Source organism: Quercus robur, chromosome 11, assembly GCF_932294415.1.
Source record: "Quercus robur chromosome 11, dhQueRobu3.1, whole genome shotgun sequence".
Classification (NCBI taxonomy): domain Eukaryota; kingdom Viridiplantae; phylum Streptophyta; class Magnoliopsida; order Fagales; family Fagaceae; genus Quercus; species Quercus robur.
The window spans coordinates 48606268-48629203 of NC_065544.1; the positions used below are offsets into that span (position 1 = coordinate 48606268).

At 34.3% G+C, this 22936-nt stretch overlaps 2 protein-coding genes across 2 annotated transcripts; both read left to right on the forward strand.

The window, feature by feature from the left end:
- Window positions 1-4430: 4430 nt before the first annotated feature.
- Window positions 4431-10861, forward strand: LOC126706493 (probable magnesium transporter NIPA6). The gene is made up of 9 exons (XM_050405991.1): window positions 4431-4945; window positions 6405-6461; window positions 6572-6662; window positions 6761-6921; window positions 7065-7192; window positions 7359-7496; window positions 8285-8377; window positions 8496-8613; window positions 10262-10861. Exons 1-9 carry the CDS (start codon window positions 4822-4824, stop codon window positions 10354-10356), a joined length of 1005 nt encoding a protein of 334 aa, XP_050261948.1. The 5' UTR covers window positions 4431-4821; the 3' UTR covers window positions 10357-10861.
- A 3405-nt stretch (window positions 10862-14266) lies between these two features.
- Window positions 14267-17704, forward strand: LOC126707658 (eukaryotic translation initiation factor 4B3). The gene is made up of 2 exons (XM_050407428.1): window positions 14267-15492; window positions 17288-17704. The coding sequence occupies exons 1-2, from the start codon at window positions 14360-14362 to the stop codon at window positions 17352-17354; spliced, it is 1200 nt and encodes a 399-aa protein (XP_050263385.1). The 5' UTR covers window positions 14267-14359; the 3' UTR covers window positions 17355-17704.
- Window positions 17705-22936: the final 5232 nt, after the last annotated feature.

A 22936-nucleotide genomic window follows, 5' to 3' on the forward strand; every position in this document is an offset into this window, starting at 1 on the left:
CTTAATGTATTTCTTGTAATACTTATTCTTATTCCCATGTAATAATCATTACAGTGTACCAAACGTACCCTAAGTTTTAGGTAGAGGGTAAAGTCATGTATAAACTTATTAAATGTGTGTAACTTACAAGTAAAAAAAAAAAAATCACAAACAATCAGTTGTAGCTTTAACTTCTCAGAAAAGAAAAATTGTAGCTCTATCTATAGAGATCCTTAATATATATTCGTTTAGTTAATTTCACAAAAGTCATTCAGATTCATACAACTATACAAGCCATATTTATGTGAAATAATATTCTCCTAACTTTGAATAACTATCATATTCACGAATTTCATAGTTGTGAGTGGTCTAATCCATGCACTAAGCACATAAGATACCATCTCTCTTTTTCTCCAAAAAAAAAAAAAAAAAAAAAAAAAAAAAAAAAGAAAAAGAAAGATACCACCTCTCTTATTTCACGTTAAAACTTTATTCCTTTTATGTAACAAAATTTATGGTGTTACCTTATTTATAAATTTAAATGACTTGATACAAAGAAACTTTTAAATTTTGAAAAATTTCCTACTGGCAAATACAAAGAAACTTTTAAATTTTGAAAAATTTCCTCTCCCATTTTATGATTTTTTATAAAGAATATATATATTATTTGACTTTGTCACCCACTAGTCATATATATATATATATATGTATGTTTATATACACATATATGTGTGTATATTATTACAGTGAGATTGAATCTTTATTACAGTTTGTGTATATATCCATGTCTTCTCCTTTGATGAATCTTGTATTCATGTTAAATGTTGGGTATGAGATGCTGGAACAACATATTACTATATTAGTGTAAATAGTATTTTTAACTATAAAAAAAAAAAACATAATAATAATAATAATAATAATAATAATAATAATAATAATAATACATGATTATACAAACAAAACTCCTTATACTAGCATATTGTGGTACTAGACAATTGCAACTTTACAAGTGTCTCTTGAACATGCCCATATGGAGATGGATACGACATTTTAAATGTGTGACCCATCTCTACCAATTCAACACCAAATTCATCAATAGTCTTTGTGTACAAGAGTGGTATTGCTGTCTCTCCAATTGAAAAGATCATGGATGGAATCTTTCTCACTTTTTTTTTTTTTTTTTTAATTTTTAAATATGGAATCTTTCTCACTTGTTGTAAGTTAAAGTAAGAATCTTCTTATAAAAAAAATCATACAAAATTCGAATATTAATAAAATTATACTCTTTTTATTTTGGTAATATGATTATACTTTTTTTTTTTTTAGCAAAGGTAACATGATTATACTTTTTTTTTTTTTTTTTTGATAAGGTAATATGATTATACTTGGCAACAAAGAAATAGGTCCATTATTATAGATTATAGTCATTAAATATTTTCTCACTTCTCAGAGTCTCCAATATGGCAAGTGCATGAGAGAGAGCCATTGGGGAAACCAAAAGGGCCTCTACCCAAATCCAATGTCTGTGCTTTTCTTTTGCATGCAATCATGGACAATACTGTGCTTTATGCTGTCATCGAGCTTTACTGGAATTACAAGACTATTCTTCTACAAACTAGCCACTAGCCACTAGCCACCTTAAAAATGTTTACTTTTTTTTTTTTTTTTGCTGAAAAAAAATGTTTACTTATATTATAGTGTATTTTTCCCCTTGTCATTCTACTTGTTATTAGAGCATATAAGGATGAAATAAATAAGAGCAACGTTTTTATGCAATTTAGTGTGCCTTTGGCTCAATTTTTTTTAATTAAAAATACAGCTTATTTTTGCTATTATTTATGGGTTTTATTACACTTTTTGGTATTATTTACGGGTTTCACTGTAATATTTTAGCTAACTTTACTTTTATCTATAGTACTTTTAGGAAAAAGTTTTCAGTTTTAGCAAAATAAGCGAATCTCAAACAGACCCTTAGTGTATTTATTAGTCACGTAGTGGATTGCTTACAAATTTCTGCCACTTAGTTTGCATAAAAATTTTGTCCAATGAATAATCAAGAATGAAATTGATCTTTTTTACTTATATATATATATATATATATATATTTATATATAATTTTGGTTTTTTTTTTCCCTATGATTAGTTTGGTTTTTAGAGTTACAAATAATGCTAAACTGTGGTATATTGATTTAAATGTTTTTTTTTTTTTTTTTGTTTTTTGTTAAGAAGCTTTAAAATTTAAATAAATGAATTAGAACTTATTAATTTTTTTTAATATGAGTAATTTGATATTAAATAAAAAATTGTTAATAAATTAGATAAAGTTTGCTCTATAAATCCTTTAATTTTAAAATTTTTAGCTATTAATATTATTAAGGCAAAAATACAAAACTGACTCTCTAACTTTCAGCTTTTGTCATTTCAATCCTCTAACTTTCAGTTTTGTTATTTTAATCCTCTAAGTATCAATTTTTGTTAATGTAATCTTCTATTAGAACTCAGTTATCTTTTTCCGTTAAGTGATCAAAACTACACCGTTTTGACTTTTTTTTAATAATAATTTTCATAGTTAAAAGAAAACTAAAAAAAAAAAGCTAAAAAAAAAAATGTCGGAAAACATGTCGGAAATGGGGAACGCAAATCCATAGGGAATCAACGGAGTTTGGATGAGTTGGAATGTGTGGCCACGAACGAAGGTTGAAGCGAGCAAGTGTGTAATCCCACTCGCTGCCTCCATTTCTCCAATCCGCCCTCACCCTGACATCCCCATGCTTTGCCTCGTTGCAAAACATGTGCCTCTGTTCTCAACCCTTACGCTTGCGTCGTCTTCGCCGCCAAGATTTGGATCTGCCCCTTTTGTTATCAGCGCAACCATTTCCCTCCTTACTATTCCATGATCTTTGATACCAATCTCCCCAGCGAACTTTATGCTCAACACACCATCGATCAATACACTCTCCCTGGTTTTCGTTTTCATGCTCGATACTTGCATGATCGAGGAGGAGATGGGCTATGTCAAATCAGCTTTAAGGCGTGCGGCGTGCCATTGGTTTGTTGCCCAAGAACACCCTTGTTGGCTATGTTTCATTTGGGACTCAGATTCAGGTTCATGAATTAGACTTCTTCGATATGTTCAAGGTTTTGATTTCTCATGTAAGGGGAACGATGTCGTTCCCCTTACTTGCTTTTTTATTTTTTTTATTTTTTTTATATATATATTTATAAATTTTCTTTTAATTATGAAAATTATTATATAAAAAAAAAAAGAGTTGAAAGTTAAGAGGGCCACTTAATGGAAAAAGATAACCGAGTTCTAATAGAAGACCACATTAACAAAAATTGAAATTTAGAGGATTGAAATGACAAAGCTGAAAGTTAGAGGATTGAAATGACAAAATTGAAAGTTAAATGGTCGGTTTTGCATTTTTGCCTATTATTAATCAAATATGTTTAATATATTTATTATATTCTAGAGAGGTTACTTTGGTCTTTTCACAACATCAGCAGCAATCTTTTCCAAAAAATAAAAAAATCAGCAACAATCATATGGGCCAACAGTGACCTCGAGGCCTAGAACCACATCATGACTAGACTAACCTCAAAATTTACAAAAACAAAATATTTTTTTATAATTTTTTGGCAAATTACACCTTACTCACTTGTGGTTTGGTTGAAATTTAAATTGCCTACTTGTGGTAACACTTTTCATATATGAGGTTTGATCGAAATTTAAGTTGTCTATCTGTGATTTGAAATCCCATTATGCAAGTGTTCCACTGGATTCTTTTTTATCTTTTTTTTTTTTTAAATTTTTTATCTTGTATTTTTATGTTTTTTATATTTTTAGAGGAGAGAGACATAAAAATAGAGTAAAATTACATATTTAGCCATGTTTTTAACAAAGATGGGTTATGGAAATCTAATTGAGTTAACTTTAGATGAGTAAAATGTTAAATTTTAAACAGCAGACAACTTAAATTTCAACTGAACTAGACAAGTTGTAATTACTAAGAGGGTGTTTGATAATGTTATTCTAGTAATATTATTTATATTTTTTAAAAATATATATAGATGAAAAAATGTATAAAAATAAGTGTAATATTGTTTAAACATTAAAAACTATTGCTTTAGTTACACTGTCAAACGGTACCTAATTTGCACTCTTTTTTCTTTTGTACTTAAAAAAAAAAAAAAAAAAAAGTAATAATGAGCAATAATAAGCAAAATACCAAAAAGTAGTACTAGTATAGTAAAGTACACACGCTTTCGTAGTATCACTTCCAGCACAAATCAAAATCCACACGAAACCTGCCACGTGGCTAAATCATCAAATCAGCGGCGGGGAGATCGGGTGCAAAGTGGGAAAAACAAACCGCTAAAACACGGAATCAGAGGAAGCTTCTAACAATACGACGCGTTGATTGAGTTTGAGATTTGAGTTCAGAGTGAGACTGTGAGAGAGTGTTTCGCTTCGTGAAGAAGTAGAAGACTTTTTTTAGATCTCTCTCTTAAACTATAAAATCTCTATAAAACAAGCAATGCTATTTATTTAAATATATATGTATTTTTTCTATTTACTTTGATTGGGTTTCAGAAACTCAGAACTCGTTGAGTCACACTCTCTCTACTGAGTCGCCGGGTTGAAAAGTCAGAAGAAACTCTTCAAAGTAAAAAAAAAAACACACAAATTCTCTTTTTTTTTTTGTTTGTTTCTTTGTTTTTAAGGTAAAGGGTATCCGAGGCTTCTCTTTTTTTGGCGGGAAAGTTGAAGCTATTCTTTGATTCTTTCACTTATAATTCTCTGACCTAGAGAGAGAGAGAGAGAGAGAGAGAGAGAGAGAGATGGGAATGTCGGACAATGCGAAGGGGCTGATACTAGCGGTGGCGTCGAGTGTGTTCATTGGGACGAGCTTCATCTTGAAGAAGAAAGGTCTTAAACGAGCTGGTTCCACTGGTACTCGTGCAGGTTTGTCATTTTTTTCTTTCTACTTTTTGTTTATTCAATTGGGTAATTTTTTGGTTTGTATCGGATCGCTATGGAGTGTTTGTTTGGCGGAGAAATCGGTGAATTTAGTTTGGATTGAATTTCAATGTATTAGTTTTTAGATGCATTGTGTGCTTGTGTTTGATATAGAGGTTTAGTTTGATTTTGCTTTTTGAAGTTTGAATCTTTGTATTTGATAGGAAAGAAAGATTCAGTTTTTTTTTTTTTCACTGATTGAAGTTGGTAGTGTTGGGATTTTAATTACCGAGAAATACTGTTAGACACATCGGAGTGTAAATATAGAGTGCGAAGGTTGTTGAATTTCGAGGTGGGGTTTCTTTTTTAAATAGTAAATTGCTGTTAACTAAGAAAAAATGTTTGTTTTTAATTTTTTATAATGTCAAATGGCATTTCCTCATGTTTCTAACAATTATTTCCAGGTTTCAAATCCCCCCCTTGTACATAAAATGTTTCAAAAAAGAAATATATGTATTGAGCACACTGATAGTGCTATTGGAGTGTTTAGAAAATTGGAGCCAGTTGCTTTGGTTAGGCAGTAATGAGTGGCTTCTAATGGGTTTTGAACTATTAGCCCCCAGTTGCTATTGGGGTAGTCTGTTTTGTAATACCCAGTTGAGATTGATTCATGGAAAGTTTAGATAAAGAGGAGGAGAGTTAAAATGAGAGGGAAATGCTTGAAGTTTCTTGTTGCTATTATTGTCCTTGATCTGTCCAGTGTTGAACATGAATGCAAGCTGTACGTTTTCTGGGGCCACTCATGTCATTGCTTTTTTTGCATGTGGACCATGTGTCCAGTTCAGCACTGGATTGGATAGGAGCTATGCCCTTTTCTTTAAATTGTCATTATTGACTTTCTTGTTTTTGTTGTTTCTAAATGAGGTTGTCAATGTCTTTTTCACTGCGTGCAATTATGAAGTTGTCATGTTTCTTCGACATTTTACCCCCAAAAACGTTTTCCTGTGCTGCCTGTTTATTGTTTGTATCCTGATATGTCTCAGTTATGAAAAACCAAAAATCTAGTTGCCTGTCTATTCAAGTGAGTCATGAATAAGGAACTGTTAGTGACTAAACTATAGTTGTTTGATAGAGTAAAATTTTTAGATATAAATTTCAAAATATGTTAGAAATATACAAGATGATGGGTTAAATGCTAAACAGAAGTTACCATTCTTCTCATGAATTGAGGAAAAGGATATTAAACTTGGAAGGCATTAAGGTTTAGTTTCAATATGTTTGACAATAGCAAAATTTTGAATTAATTATCAAACACAAATTTTCACTTATTAAAAGATAGAAAGCTAGTATTGTTGAATAGCTTATTGTAATGCTGTTATGTTATGTGCTGTCAATCCTAGATTTTATTGAGGTTATGTATGCCTTTTATTTCCTGTAACTGACTTTTGTTTCTTTACTAATGTAGGAGTAGGAGGTTATACTTATTTGCTAGAGCCACTTTGGTGGGCAGGCATGGTGACAAGTAAGTATAGCAATAGTGATCCTACTCTCTCTCTCTCTCTCTCTTCGAAATGGTAGGCAGAATTGTATAATAGCTTTGATCTTATACTTAAATATTTCTGGACAATATAGTGATCGTTGGAGAGGTTGCAAACTTTGTGGCTTATGTCTATGCTCCAGCAGTTCTAGTAACCCCACTTGGTGCACTGAGTATAATTATCAGGTAAATGCCAATGTGAGATTTTCTTATATGTGGTAATTTCATATGGGAAACTGTTTGAAGTTTGTTTCATTATATATTTGATTAAAATATGTGTGCAGTGCTGTTTTGGCTCACTTCTTGTTGAAGGAACGCCTGCAGAAGATGGGTGTTGTAGGATGTGTATCCTGCATTGTGGGATCAGTTATAATTGTAATCCATGCACCTCAGGAGCACACTCCAAGTTCTGTACAAGAAATCTGGATCTTGGCGACACAACCAGGTATATACAAATGTGTGACTGTCTAGAGTTTAGAACCACCCCCCGCCCCCTTTTTTTTTCTCTATCTTCGATGTTATTTGTGATTGACTGTTTATATTCTTGAGATTACTAATTGTTTTTCCTTTCCGTTTCTCTTTCAACAGCCTTTCTAATATATGTTGTAGCTTCACTTTCAATAGTGCTGGCCTTTATTTTGGACTTTGAACCTCGCTGTGGGCAGACAAATATACTAATCTACTTGGGAATTTGTTCTTTAATGGGTTCACTTACGGTAAAATTTTATTTTTATTTTTGAATTTTTTTTATCAAACGGTTATCTATTATATATTGTACTATGTCATCAAGTTCCTATGGCATTTAAATTTCACAATGTAGTATTAATAATTTAATACCATCCTAATCATTTATCTTTGAAACCTTCCTGCACTTTGATTCAGGTTGTAAGCATAAAGGCCATTGGAATTGCAATTAAGCTTACATTGGAGGGAGTAAGTCAAATGGCTTATCCTCAGACTTGGTTTTTTTTCACTGTAGCGCTCATCTGCGTCATTACACAATTAAATTACCTGAACAAGGTGAGTATGGTGTTATCATTGTTGGCAGTGGTACTATTCTCTGGTTGGATTTATATCGTGATAGGAAATCAAATCTCTACCTACTGTGCATACTATAATTATTTGGCATATGAAAAATTAAATATAAGATATTTCAAATCCAAGTTGATTACTTGCTTTCCCTTGGAGAGGGCTTGAATGTTACTCCTATTTTTATTAAAGTCTTCAAGCTAGAATGTAGTGGTCAGACAACCTTGGTGTGATAGCAAGCACCCTTCATCCAAGCAAATGTGTCACAGGTTTGAGTTCAGGAATTAGCCTCTCTAAAGATTGGGGATAAGGTTGTCACTGAACACAGGAGTCTTGGATCAAGCATTCATAATTTTCAACTGTATTTATATTTGAATGTCAATTTAATGGCATGAGTCATATGTTTGGAGCCTTAATGATCTGTGTCAATTTTCAGTCCTTCAAATTTATACACACAAGTGTAAATTGGGCACGTAAGACTGTAAGTTGGCTCCAATTAGGCATTCTGCGTATGCACCTGTTTGCTCTCGTCCTTAAGGTTTTCCAGTGAAATCATACCTCTGTTAATGCAAAATATTGAATACATTGATGCCACTTCATAGAAACTTAAGTTTTAAGTTTCTAAATAGTGTATGCTACTTAGATGGCTATTCCATCAATATAAGTTGGTTTTCAGGCTTTCTTTTAGTCCAAGTCTGTGTAGAAGTTTTTTTAATACCATGCCAAATGAAAGGGCCAGTTTCTCATGTTTGCTGATGTTTCTGGCATATTCATTTCAGGCATTGGACACATTCGATGCAGCAATTGTTTCTCCAGTATATTATGTAATGTTCACAACTCTGACTATCATTGCTAGTGCCATAATGTTCAAGGTAGATATCTCAAACATATCCTGAAATATGCTTCTGATGCTACATGATGCTTTTATAATTTGCATACATTACTGATAAATGGTGAGCTGTAATTTTTTTCTTCTTGAATATTGTGCAGGATTGGTCAGGTCAGACTGTCAGCAGCATTGCCTCTGAGATATGTGGATTCATCACTGTGCTTTCAGGAACAATCATACTTCATGCAACCAGAGAACAGGAGCCACGTCCTGCTCTAGGTAATTTAACTTAATTATTCTAAAAATGCTTTTATTACCTTTGATTTGATACAGATCTAATCTATCATAGTTGATATGTTCTTGTGACCCTTTCAATATCTCCTAGGAACTCCATTTAATGTTAATAACTCAAACCTTTATACATCATTTAGTAAAACTTAAGCACTGACAGTTTCAAGAAGTATACAAGCATTAGACCATACGTGTTGGCACAAACCATGAGCATGTCAGAAATGAAACTTGATTTCTGCATAATCTATATCATCCTTGGACTGATGCCAATTGATTTTTTTGACTCTGACGAAACTTGCATTTGATCCCAACAAGGTCTGATATTAAACCCTGCCAAAGAGAGAAACTGAACTGGATAGTAGAAAATTCATAGCGTGTATTTTACAAGTAAAGATACAGGTCTTCATTGGAAATAGTGGTTGGATTAGCATATTGAGTGGATTCCTCACAAGGAGGCCTTTTGAGATTACAGAAAACCAAATTATTGCTTATGGACTGCAAGCTTTTTATCCTACCTAAGGTCCTGGTGGTAATTCTGAGTTGTTTAGAAAGAGGGCTTTCATCTTTTTTTTCTTTTTCCTTTTAATTTATTTTTCGGGTATGACTGCACCTATAGTTTGTGTGAATGGTGGGTCCTGTTGTGCCTTCTTAAATGTACTTGTTTGTCAAGGAGCAGGACTGAATTATTTTTTAGAGTTATGGGTAATCTTCAAGGTATATATAGGTAAATACTTATTTGACTACAATGGGACAGTACCCTCATCTACTTGTCCTCTTTCTTTGGAACTGGTAATTGTGGATTAAGCTGCTGTCTTGGACTGGGGCTAGATCCTGATTGGTTAATGAAAGGAAAGGAAAACTTGTTGTAGCTGTATTCGAGGACAGCAAGGTCTCCAGAACAGGGAGATAGAGAGATAGAGAGATGAGATAGGAAGAATAGGTAATCTGTTGAACAATTTGCTTGAACTGCATTGGTCATGGCCTTGGCCTTTATACAAGATTGCTCTGTCACTCTCACTAACTCACTCTTCACAACAATAACCAACTAACTAACCCACTCAGCATTAACTAACAACAGTTACAGTTACTTCACTTAACCAAACATTGACTCACTATTAACCATAGTTAACTAACACAAGCAGTAACTAACACAGTAACAATAGTGTGAACAGTAAATCAATACAACAGTACATTGATGGTAAATCCTAACAGGTTCCCCATGCCTGTCTGGGTGATGAATGTTATCTCAGAACTGCAGATGTTATTATTATAGGTAGAATAATATAACAGACTATCTCCTTTTGTGGCTCATTAACAGTGTGGCCAATTATCTACCTACCTAATCTTGATAATTTTTACACCAGTTTTAATCATAGAATTTATCCTGGATGGAGCAACTGATGGTGTGCTGATTTTCTGTAATAGTTTTTGTTGTTACCTTTTTTTCTGGTACATTTGTTGGGATCCTTAATACCTTAAAAAACTGTTGTGCCTGTTTTTTAAATGAAATGCTCCTAGAGCTGTCCTCCGTACAATCTTAAAGATAGACTAAGAACTCATAATTGTTTACAAAGTGGGGGTTTTATTGCCTCATCAAGCCTTTAGTTTATGATGGTACTTTTGCTATTAACTGCAGGGACTGTAACGTGGTATGTTAGTGGGGATTCAGTGAAGAGTTTTGAAGATGAACATTTGATCACTATACGTAATTCAGAAGATCTTGAACAATGAGTTTTTCTTGCAAGAGAAATTATCCACTGGCCACGTCGCCGAAGTAACCTGCAACTTGTTAAGATATTGCTTGTGCAGAATGATGAGCTCCTCATTTTCTCTAGACAAACCTTGGGATATCAATAGTTGGTTGCAACATATCTTCCCTTGTTCATGAGAAACCAGGGGACAAGGTCCTTGGAACGCCTGAATCTATGGGTGATGTGCTATATTTTTTTCACTCAAAATGGGGGTTGGAGCTGTATCAGCATTCAGCAGAAGTGGAGATACCGAAAATGAGCTCATGGCAGGTTTTATCATCTATAATAAACAGTTCATGATTTTTTGCTGTACATATTGATGGTTCAGTTGAGGGTTTATCTTGTTCGATTCTTTTTTCACTTTTGAGTTTGTTTAATTTAGTGTTTTTTACTTGATCAATTTTCAGCATAAAGTACCGTGATCATTAATTAATAGTAACATAGTTAAAAGATCGAATACATGCCAATTGAATTGGCAAAACCAACTGGATGAGCTTGTTTGGATTAAACATCATGTTGTGGTTTGAACTTTAAAGCTGCGGAGTAGCAATAATTATAGATATAATATACATGCATCGTTACTTTTACAACATATGGATCACATGATTTTCTGTTGGATCCACAGACTAAAAGAGAGATAATGCATATGCCATATGCCATATGCCCGATGCATGATTTACATTCTCATGGACTAGGCTGCAGGAATTTTCTCTTTGCGAATTTCAAATTTTGGCAAAAACTCAACTTGACCCTTTTTTTGATTTGTTGGTGGTAGATGCGCTGGTGCATACTTTGACTGTAAAATTGTTCACAGTTTTTATTTGTTTTTGTTTTTGTTTTTTGTTTTTTGTTTTTTTGTTTTTTGTTTTGTTTTGTTTTGTTTTGTTTTGTGTGGAGAAGAAGTTCACGTTCAGAGCTAAACATGACAAAGCGAACAAATTTCATTACCAAATTAACGGTTAAGCAATGTTTTAGTCCCTAAACTGTCTTTTGTGGCCCTTGTCCTTAGTTCTCCTTTAAGGTGACCTCAGCATATATTCTTGATACAAAAATGGACTCCATTAATTTGTGAAATCTTAAGCAATATATTTGTGACTAAGTGTAAAATTAATCATGACAAGTTTTACACCATCTCAATTCTCTCTTGATTAGCTACATAATTTCAAGATTAAATTTTGGAAAGGTGGTAGTCTAAAGTTGCTTAAAACAAAGTGGTTTTTTTTTTTTTTTTTTTGACAAGAAAAACTAAGTGGTTTTTGAAGCTTATAGATTGCTAGTTCTAAATTTAGTTCATTCCTATTTTATATTAAAAAGTTATTGAAAAAAGGGATCTTTTACCCTCTTTTTGGATTTCGGAGAGAATGAGAAAGGGGATGAAGGTTTTCTCTTTGCCATTGTGAACTCTCCAAATAGCAATGCCTGATGTGATACGATCTCATTGTCTTATTAGCTAGTTATGACAAGAACTTAGTAGTTTAAGATGAATAATATAAAATAGATATGTGGTGATATCTATTTAGTATGGGTGTGGTTATAAGGGATGAAAAAGGATTGCTAATAAATTAATAATAGGTGCTTTGAGCAAAGTAAGAAAGGATGGTTTATGATGCAGAGGAAATTGAAGCAATTCCAGTAGCGGGAGCAATAATAACTTGTCACTTGTCAGGAATGTTGTTTGGGATGTGATTCTAGAAGGCAATTTCTCTAACAACTGTGCGTGTCCAAAGAACAAAATACATCTACGAAGGGACATTCTTGATGAAGCAAAGGAGCAACCATAGACAATTTAGGAGGCGAGAAGTGCATCATGTAGGTGAGAGGGACAATAAATTTGCCGACATTTTGGGTAATATCTACTCCACATATAGAAGATGTGACCCTTTTGACTTTTGAGTGATTGGATGATGGATGTACTGAATTGCATGGTTTGCACACTTCCAACATGATGCGATGCTAGTGAACGAATAAAATGCTTTTTTTTTTTTTCAATTAAGAAGATGGTACCCATTAAAGTTGTATTAAATATACTAAAATAACCTCATATTTTATGGGATTGAGAGAAAGTGACAATGCATGTATGTGTTTTAAAAGCACAAAAAGTGATTGTAGTATGTTGCATTAAATGCTTCTTTATTGAATGCCTTATAACATTCATTAATCGGACCCAAAAAAAAGAAAAAAAAAAAGCAATTACATTAGCTTGAGGAATAAGCTTTATTGGGAATGTTGGTGTTTGGGATGTAATTCTCCAACAATTGTGTAAGCATCCATCCAACAAACCAAATCTATCTAGAGTGGGACACATTCTTGATGAAGCAAAGCATAGCCTTAGACAATTTAGGTGGGTAGTGCAAAATTTAGGTAAGGGAGGTAACAAAGTTATCCGATGCTTGGCAAAATATATCAACATGTAGAAGACATGAGTGCTTGGATAAAGGATATACCAAATTTCTTGGTTACACACATCAAATCTAATGCAACGCATGTTAATGAATATAATGCTTATATTTTTTTACATTAATAGAAAAAAAGAAGATAAGCAATTGATAACAATATAGTAAAAGTGCGTTGAGTAAACTTCTTTTTTTGGACAACTCATTGATTGACTTAAAGATTGAAAATCAAGAGCTTCCTAAACTAAAAAAATTGTGGATTTAAGTCTATCTAGAGCACCTCTTAGAAGTATTATTATTATTTTTAAAAGTTTTAATTAGAAATGACACAATTATTAACTAAATAAATAAATAAACACGCAGTTATATTCTTATGGTCCATATGGATTAAGGGAGAGGGGAAGTAGAGTAGAATAGAGCAAATTTGACCCAAAATTAACATATTTTTAACCAATTCTATTCTACTCCTCATTCTTCTCCTCTTAAAGTGCCTCTTGTTTTATATTAGAGTTACCACCAACCAAGTTTAACAATATATATATATATATATATATAATTCATAAAAAATATATAAATATTTTTTTAAATGTTAATATAATAATAAAAACTAAGGGTTGTAAAACTTCCACACTTAAGAATGTGGATAACTATTTTTAAACCTTAAAAAAAAAAAACCAATAAATTGAAAAGGAGAGGATTACAATTTTTTTTTTTGGGGCTCAATCTTAAATCTTAAAAAGGCAAAGAAAATGAATTTCAGTCTTTACAAGACACAAAAAAAAGTCTATTCAATTTTTTATATCTTACCTAAATAGTATTTGAGATAGTACTAGATTGGACCTGTCACAACACAAAAATAAAAATATAAAAGAGGGTGAAAAAATAGACATTTGTTTTTAGTGATTTTAGGACCATAATTTATTTTACAACTTTTGACTACAATTCTATTGTGATAGACTATAAATGATTGCCTATCACTTACACATGAAACTATTATTTTTTCTTGGGTTTCACTAAAGTGTGTCATTAAGTTACATAATAATAATCTATATTAAGAAACTTTTTACGATAAAATAAAAAATGATAATTTTTTTTACTAATTTCTCGTTATAAATTTTTTAAAATGGATAAATAATATGTGCCATACATTAACCTGATCTTTTTTTTTTCTTTATCACTTTACGTAATAAAATTTTTTCTTTCCAAAAGAATGATAAAAAGATTTGATCATTGTTGTTCAGAACAAAAATCAAACCGAATCTGCTCCCAAAAAAAAAAAAAAATCAAACCGAATGTTCTTATTCGACTCCATACAACTAAAAATAAACTAAAAAAATCTCAGCAAGAATCTACTTTTTCATCCTCTGAAAGATTTACGCAGACATAAAAGCCCACATCACAACCGTCCATTCCATCATCCAAATCACAACTTCCCCCACATTGACTCTCCACCGTCCGATCCACTCCCACTATATATATATAAAACCCTCAAACCCCTTTCCTTTTTCTCTTCGCTATCAACAAACCAAAACCAAAACGCAAACGCAAACCCAAATCTTTCGAACAAACACGCAAAAAAGCACGCAAACAATGGCGGCAACAGTGTCTCCATGGGCCAAACCAGGCGCGTGGGCTCTAGACGCCGAGCAACACGAAGAGGAAGAGCTTCTCCAACAGCAACAACAGCAGCAGAATTCCGCGATTCACGCCGAGCCGCTCGCGGATTTTCCTTCGCTTTCGGCGGCGGCGGCTTCGGCTCCGGCCAAGTCGAAGAAGAAGAAGGGTCAGACTCTGTCTTTGGCCGAGTTCAGTACTTACAAGCCGGGCCAAGCTCAGCAAAAGCAGTCTCATCAGCAGCCGCAGGGTTTAACGACTGAGGAGCTTTTGGCTCTCCCTACTGGACCGCGCCAGCGGACCGAGGAAGAAATCGAGCGCGATCGAAGCCGGATCGGCGGCGGGTTCAAATCTTATGGCTTGAGTAACGGGGACTCGGGTTCTCGCTGGGGGTCTTCTAGGGTTTCCGATGAGGGGAGGAGGAATCGGGAGTCGAATCGGGAGCCGTTGGGGCCGTCTCGGGCTGATGAGACCGACGATTGGGGCGCCGCGAAGAAAACTTCGATCGGAAGCAACGGGTTCGATCGGAGGGAGAGAGGAGAGAGAGGGGGAGAGAGAGGAGGAGAGAGAGAGAGAGGGGGTTTCTTCAATTCGCAGTCGAGGGCTGATGATTCGGACAATTGGGGGTCGAGCAAGGCGTTTGCGCCGACGGAGGGGCGGAGGTTTAGCTCGGAGAGGAAGGTGGTGGGGTTTGCTTCGAATGGCGGCGCGGATTCGTCGGAGAATTGGGGGAGGAACAAGAAGGAGGAGAGTGTGGCTGCTGGTGGCGATAGGCCGAGGCTGAATTTGCAGCGGAGGACTTTGCCTGTTGTGAATATTGAGAAGCAGGAGGGGGAGGAGGCGGAATCGAAGGTTTTTGTGCCAGTGGCGGCTGCGCCGCGTTCTGTGAATCCGTTTGGGGAGGCGAGGCCGAGGGAGGATGTGCTGGCGGAGAAAGGGCAGGATTGGAAGAAGATTGATGAGCAGCTGGAGGCTGTGAAGATTAAGGAGACTGCGCCGGAGAAGTTGGAGAGGAGGAGGTCGTTCGGGCTCGGGAGTGGTCGGGCTGAGGATAGGACTGAAAGGACTTGGAGGAAGCCGGATTCACCGTTGGAGAGTCGTCCCCAGAGGTTTGTTCAATTGTGCTATTATTGGTTTAGTTCAATGAATTGTGAAAGATTGTTACTTTGTTTGGTTTCTGATGCATATTGGTTTTTATTTCATTGTTTTGAATTATGTGAATGAAATAGCTTTTTGGGTCCTGCTTGTTTACTGTTTGATTGGTAGAAGTATTGTTTTCCAGCTCAGTTGGCATGAGAAAGTATTAGTTTCATTTGCTCTAGTAGTTTTTTAGGGAGAGAGAGGAGGATGAGCTTTGGCTCAAGTGGTGCTTCCTTCTCCCATAAGAATGGGTGGAGGTTAAGGTTGTGGTTGTGTGTTCAAAACTTGTGTTTGTAACTTACAACTACAACCAAGACTTTGTCCCAAAACTTTGGTGTCAGCCATAGATGTCAATAGACTAATCAGGGTCGTTACATGTATTCTTTCTTGCCATTGTGTTCTATCCAAAGTCATCCTCTCTATCACATACTTAATTGTTTGTAGAAGGAGGTTATGTGAATTATTAAAGAGAGTTGGTTCTTGCATTCCGATATAGTTGCAGGTTTATTCCACCCCCCTTGGTTCCTGTTTGTCAGAACATTTAGTGACTACCTTGGAGCAATGTTTTGGTTTTGAGGATAAGGGCTCTAGGCAACCATGAGGAAGAGCCTCTAGGGTTTTGGTGAACCAAAGTTTGAGGGATAAGATGCTATTGTATGCGAAAAGTACAACACGTGATGTTCATGAATTGATTATCTTGAAGATTGACATGTCGTCTGTTGTATTAGACATGTTCGTGTTTTGACTATGCTTGCTGTCACTTAGGTGCTGCTGATTGCTTTCTAGTGTCAACAGTCAGAAATCATGCACCTTTTTCAGTTCAATGGTTTTTGATGCTAACTCTGGTTCGGGATTCTTATTACATATTTAAATCTGCTCTCTTATGAATGCATTGCATTTAATTAATGGACCATGCAAATGATTAAGGTTTTTTTTGAAACATTCCTGTCCTGGGACAGTTTCTAGTTCTTCTTTCACTGCTTCTTGAGACATTTGACCCATGTTGGTAACATGATGAGGTATGGAGACATGAATGGACTAAATCTTTGTATTGTAGAGGGTGAAAATTGTAGGCTGTATGGGTCGGTCATAATGTGAAACAAAATTTTCATTGTTTTCAACATATGTGTTCTGCCTTTTGAGCTATTGCCTATTGTGTCTTCTTGTGAACTGATAACCATTGCTGCATGAAAGATGGGCTATCTACTTTTCAGCTAACAACCTGTGTTTTTGGCTCTTTGAGACACCTCTTAACGTTGATCCTTACATTTATATTCACATGCATACGGATTGGGAGTATTTAAATTTCAGCTCTTTCAGCTCTAAATTGAAAGTATCTTTGGGGAACCTTACAACATTCATGAGTATAAGAAGTTGATGACTTCTATGTTGGTTGGTTTTTTGCATGCTGAAAATTGCGTAGTGTTGTAATTCTTTCTGATTTTGATGTAGCAGGAAAAATTAGGACAGGCATTGGACAACCTTGCTCGTGACATCTATGCAAATATGCAATATATTATGCATAGCCATTCCCCCCCCCCCCCCCCCCCCCCCCCCCCCCCTCTCTCCTCTTTTTAATTCATATGTCAAGTGTGAGAGATATTACCACTTTAAATGCATGTAACTAGAAAACTAGGGAATATCTATTCATGGTTTTCAAAAGAAAGAGTTATTGAGCTTGCTCCATATTGCTTTCATTACATATTTGCTGCAACCTGATGACTAATTTTACTTTATTATTAATTTGTTTTCTTTTGGGTGCAGTGCCGAGAAAATTGAGAATGGTGAGAATGGCGAGAATGTTGAGAATGGTGTTGGTGAAGAAAATTGAGGTGATCTTACATGCAATGCTGAAGTTTGACAGAGACACTGAAATTGTGAGAAGCTTTTGGTTAATGAGATGCTTTATTTTTTTATTAGGTTAATTTATATCCTGTTTTTGGGTGTTATGCCGTGAATGTTACTGTTGAACAGTATGGAGACAATTTTGGTAGGCTTTTAAAGTACTGACATTAGTTTGGCCTAAACGGCTTTGTTTGTAGTAGGTGTTGCAACTCAGATCCATTTGTGTTATTCACATTATTATTTACAATTAAATTTTGTTCTCATATGTTAATCACGTGTGTGGATTACGGTTCGGTTGTTTTGAAACAGTGACTAAATAAATTAAGAGATTATATACGTGTAGATGTTATCCCTTTAAGTGTTACTACTGTTTATGAGCATTTTATTTTGTTTGTTACACTTTGTAGAAGAAATTGTCCTATTTTTATGCTATGAGAATTGAGAATTGGAATTGGTCATAACCAGTTCCTCTTCTTGGGGAGTAGTTTTTTTTAACTAAAATCTATTATGGATGATCTTTCAGTGGGAAAGAAGGGACATTGAATTTTAGGATCATCTCCTCGCTGGTAGCGTTTTTATGGCGCCGCGTAGAGATACTTTCACTTGTCCCATGGGCCATAACGGTGGTTTGGATGTTGAACTTGGATTAGGCTGTCCTAAGATGGATCAATTTTAATTGGAATGAAAGGCATGCTTGGCCCATAAGAACTCCCAACTTTACAAACCAGCCTTTCACAAATGGTACAGCTCAAAGTTAAAAGGACATCGTAATTTGTGTATATATATATATTTTTATGAACGTTTACAGGGAGAAGAGTGTTAGAAGTTTTAGGGTTAGAGTTTGGGTAAATTACAACTTACTCATTTGTAGTCACTGAAATTTAAGTTGCCTACATGTGATTTGACATTTGATATTTTATTCACTCGAGATTTGACTGAAATTTAAATTGCTTATCTGTGGTTTGAAATCTCTTAATAAAAATGTTTTGCTAGATCCTTTTTGATCTTGTATTTTTATGTTTTTCGTTTTTTTGAGGAGAAACATAAAAGTGGAGCAAAATTATATATGTAGCCATTTTTTTAACAAAGATATGCTATGGAACTATAACTGAACTAATTTCAGGTGGGTAAAATGTCAAATTTCAAACTACAGGTAGGTAAGGCCTTGTTTGGTACGCGAGTTCAAACACATGTTTTCAGTTTTTAAACAATATTACGCGTATTTTCACATACTTTTTCACTTACATTTTTAAAAAAATAGAAAACTGTTGTTTAAATACATGTAGTAAACGGGCTCTTAAATTTTGGCCAAACTATAAGTAGGTAAATTGTAATTTTTTCTAAAAGTTTTATAGTTCAATTGACACTTTAAAGATGTTATTACTGAAATCCTTCTCTCCTAATTATTGAATTACCCAAAAAAAAAAAAAAAAAAAAAAAAAACAGTGCTGAGATTCTTTTACATAGTTTGCGGTAATTATCAGAAATCTGATCGCACCACCATAGCTGTTAGGTGGAACAAACCAGCTGTTGGCTGGTATACTCTGTACACAGATTGTGGTTCAAGTGACACCCCATGAATTGCTGGTAGAGGCATTATTATAGATTCCAATGGAAGTTAAAGAGGTTTTCAAGAATCTTCAGCGAAAAAGAAAAAGGTTTTCAAGAATCATCGGGACCACCACCAGTGTGAAAGCTGGGCTACAGAGGCGGTGGTTTGCATTTAGTCATTCAACTTGACATTAAAGACATGGAGATTGAGCCGAAGTTGTGGTTGATATAATTATATTCTCCCATTTAGTCAGCCATATTTACCACTGCACATTCTTAGTGCGATGATCACATTACAAGTATAAATGCTTGTGAGGTGTAGGGGGAGTAAGGACTAAAATTCAAGTCTTCAAGAGAGAGTTTCACATATATAGATACTTAGATTAGAGTAGTGTAGAATTTCTATCTTATAAAAAAAAAGGAAAAAGGAAAAAAGGTGTATGAAATTTTTATGGGTGGTAGGCTGGTAGCACAAAGGAAAAAGAAAGAAAAAATCTCATAAAAGAGAAGCATTTGGTTTTGTTCAAGGAAAATATATCTCTAAAGTTAATAATATTTTGGATAGATTATATTTCACTTAAACCTCATTTAAACCTTAAGCTCTCAACTAGTTTCATTTAAACCTCATTTAAAAAAAAAAAAAATGCAACCATCTAAACCTTTTGTTGCTATCCTTCTAATGTAGTTTGAAGCACACATGACACAAATATGTTTAAATGAAATTGATCTAAAACTATAAGGTTTAAATATGTACGATATTCCATCTCCTTGAGTAGCTACTAGCTAGTACCATAAATTTGCTTCTTTTCCAAAATAATAACCAGCCAGCGAAAATAAATTGTTTCTTTATTTGAAATAAAATCAAACTTAAGTTTTAGAGTGATTTGTTTTGAACAAACTATTTGATTTGGACTAGTTTGGCCATTGAGACGTCATGATTCATTCAGATATATGAATCTTCAACTCGATCACAATCTTGGCTATCTGTATGTTGATCAATACTAGTTTGGCCATTAGAACATTAATTTTCAACTTGATCACGAGCTCAACTACCTGCAAGTTGATCAAATTGAGCAATCAATATGGACTCTATATCCTTTTTTTTTTTTTTTTTTTTTTTGAGAATATGGACTCTATATCCTTGCACCTCCTTAAGAATGTTTTGCCATAAACTAAAAATACACTTAATATGTTTTCTGTATACTTGTAATAGGAAATTGTAAAAAATATTTTTCGCTCAAACAAATAGATTATTGAGTTGTTTCATGGTTTCATCAATGAGTCTCCTACCTTATATGATAGAGAATTTAAATGGAAAGTCCAACGACACTTATAAACACACAATTTCATAATTTGTCAGCAAGTTGTGTTTGGCGTGTGTAAATTTGTGTTTGTGGTAGACATATGTGAGAATGATGTTAGATTAATTACAACTTACTACATTTTGAAAAAAAAAAAAAAAATGCATATAGCATAGCTCATTTTTTAAATTTATCTTGGATACCAATTTATGTTCACAAGCACATGAGAATGGTCCAACATATAAGAGCATTCTCATTCAAAAATTCTATCCTATTTTATTTTACTATCTCAAAAAGTTACTTTATCAATTATATCATACTATTTTACAATACACCCAACATCCCAACTTTTATTTTATCATACAACACATTAAAATAATATATCTATACAATAAAATAATATATCCCAATACCATATCTATTCTCTCCCATCTCTTTCCTTTCTATAATTTTTGTCTCTCTTCCACTAAAACCACCTACTACCTGTTGCCACCACCTATTGCCACCACCTCCACCATGAACAAACCCAAAAAGGCTACCGAAACTCAAACAAACCACCCGTGCCTCACTACCCATCACCCACCACCACCAAAATAAAACTCACAAATGACCAACAAAACCTAGCAAAATCAAACCCACACCAATCCAATAATATAACCACAATCGGAACCAAATAAAACCCACAAATGAACAACGAAACCTAGCAAAATCGAACCCACACCAATCCAACAATATCATTGAAATCAGCACCAAACAAAACCCACAAATGACCAACAAATCGGAACCAAATTGGAACCACAAATTGGAATATTAATATCACCACAAATCGGAACCCACACCGATTGCCAATCCACCTCAACCGCCACCAACCCACAAAAACCACAACCACTGAACCAAGGAATGATGAAGCGCATCCACCCACACCACCAAAAATGAAATCCATCCATTGATCCTTGAAACCCATACCACCAAAAATGAAACCCAGCCACCGAAAATGAAACCCACCCATCGATCCATGAGTCCCACGCCACATCTCCATCATGGAGGCTTGATTCAAGGGAAGATAGAGAGGAAGAAGAAAAAAGAGGTGAGAGAGAAAGAAAGGGAAGAGAGACTAGATAGGAGTGATGAAGACGAAGAGGGAGACGAAGAGGGAAGAGAGAATCTAAAGTGGAGAGGAGATGAGACAATGAAGAGAAAAAGAGGCAGATATTTGTTTAGTAGGGAATAAAAAAAATATTATTTAGGTTTACAATTGTGCTACAGTACCGTCTTAAATGTAAGACGGTATTGTAGCACAAGGACAAAGTTTAGCTATAAAATTGGTTGTAAATTTTGGCTACAAACTCACTCAATAAAATAAATATTACTACATATTTTGAAAATCTAACCGTTGAATTACATGTTCTTTATGCTCTTAATACACATGTCAATTTTTGTATCAATCGGATATTATTTACTATATAATCTATAATCTTATATTTCATGTATAATTTTAAATTACAAAAACCTTGCAATTTAAAAATTTATTGATGGCATAGTTATTAATCTTTAATTTTCTTGAAATTTTGCAAACATGGAGGATATAAGAAGAAGATGTAATCCAATGGTGGATTTGTCAAAATTCACTTCCAATAAAAAGATATTGAGTGAGTTTGTAGCTTAAGGCTACAATCAATTTTGTAGCTTAAGGCTACAATCAATTTTGTAGCTAATTTTTTTACGATTGGAAGATTTTGCAAGACTGGATGGTGGAGGTTTTTGAGAGACAAATGCTAAATAGAGACAACATATGGTAGTTACCATTCCCATTGTGAATGCTTATGACCCAAAATGATGTATATGAGTCTCATTATATCTGAGCATGTGCAATGTAGTTGAAAAGAAAAAGGTTATGGGGAATGGATTGTAGCACATGAGCGCATCTTTGATCTCTCTAGCTAGCTAGGCTCTTCATCAATGCTCGCTACTACTTTGATGGCCAACTAATGCCCGCTACCGCTAAAGCGTCAAGTAGTATTACGGCTATAGAGCTGCCAACGTCTTGAACATATGAAAAGAAGCACTGCCTTGAAGGAGTTAGGTGCGACACACTTCATACACCTTGCCATTTTCACTCTCACAAGTCACATCTTTTTGTTGACTTGATGGGCATGCCTAATGTGTAAAGAACTAGTTTTACAAGAATTGATGGAATTAAAGGCTGTGGATGCTGCCTCAAACTCTAATAATATTTATTTACGGTTTCTTAGCGTAGATGAGTTTTGTTCTCAAGTGTGTTGGGGATAAATGTTAAGGATAAAACTTAAGTACAGTACCTTAGGTGCTGTTTCTTAGGTTCTCATTTTAAAATTCAGTCATGTGGTTGTTTAACTAAAAACTACACTTCTATCCCTTGAGAAAAAATCCATATGACATAATCTTAGGAGGAGAACCTAAGGAACAACACCTAAATACTGTACCTAAATCTTACCCAAATGTTAATAGGACAAATTTAGATACAGTACCTTAGGTGCTGTTCTTTAAGTTTTCCTCTTAAGATTCAGCCATGTGGCTACTTAACTAAAAAATATATTTTCATCTCATGAGCAAAAATTCACATGGCAGAATCTTAAAAATGGAACTTAAGGAATAACATCTAAGTACTGTACCTAAATTTTACTCATGTTAATAAGTAGTAATAACATGCCTTAGGAAATTTGTTAATGGACTATTT

What these genes read in the sequence shown, in the direction of transcription:
- LOC126706493 (XM_050405991.1), top strand. Translation starts at nt 4,822, where the DNA reads ATGGGAATGTCGGACAATGCGAAGGGGCTGATACTAGCGGTGGCGTCG. An exon ending in TTCCACTGGTACTCGTGCAG is followed by an intron (nt 4,946 to 6,404) that starts GTTTGTCATTTT and finishes TTACTAATGTAG; the next exon opens with GAGTAGGAGGTTATACTTAT. An exon ending in GTGGGCAGGCATGGTGACAA is followed by an intron (nt 6,462 to 6,571) that starts GTAAGTATAGCA and finishes TGGACAATATAG; the next exon opens with TGATCGTTGGAGAGGTTGCA.
- LOC126707658 (XM_050407428.1), top strand. Translation starts at nt 14,360, where the DNA reads ATGGCGGCAACAGTGTCTCCATGGGCCAAACCAGGCGCGTGGGCTCTA. An exon ending in TTGGAGAGTCGTCCCCAGAG is followed by an intron (nt 15,493 to 17,287) that starts GTTTGTTCAATT and finishes TTTTGGGTGCAG; the next exon opens with TGCCGAGAAAATTGAGAATG.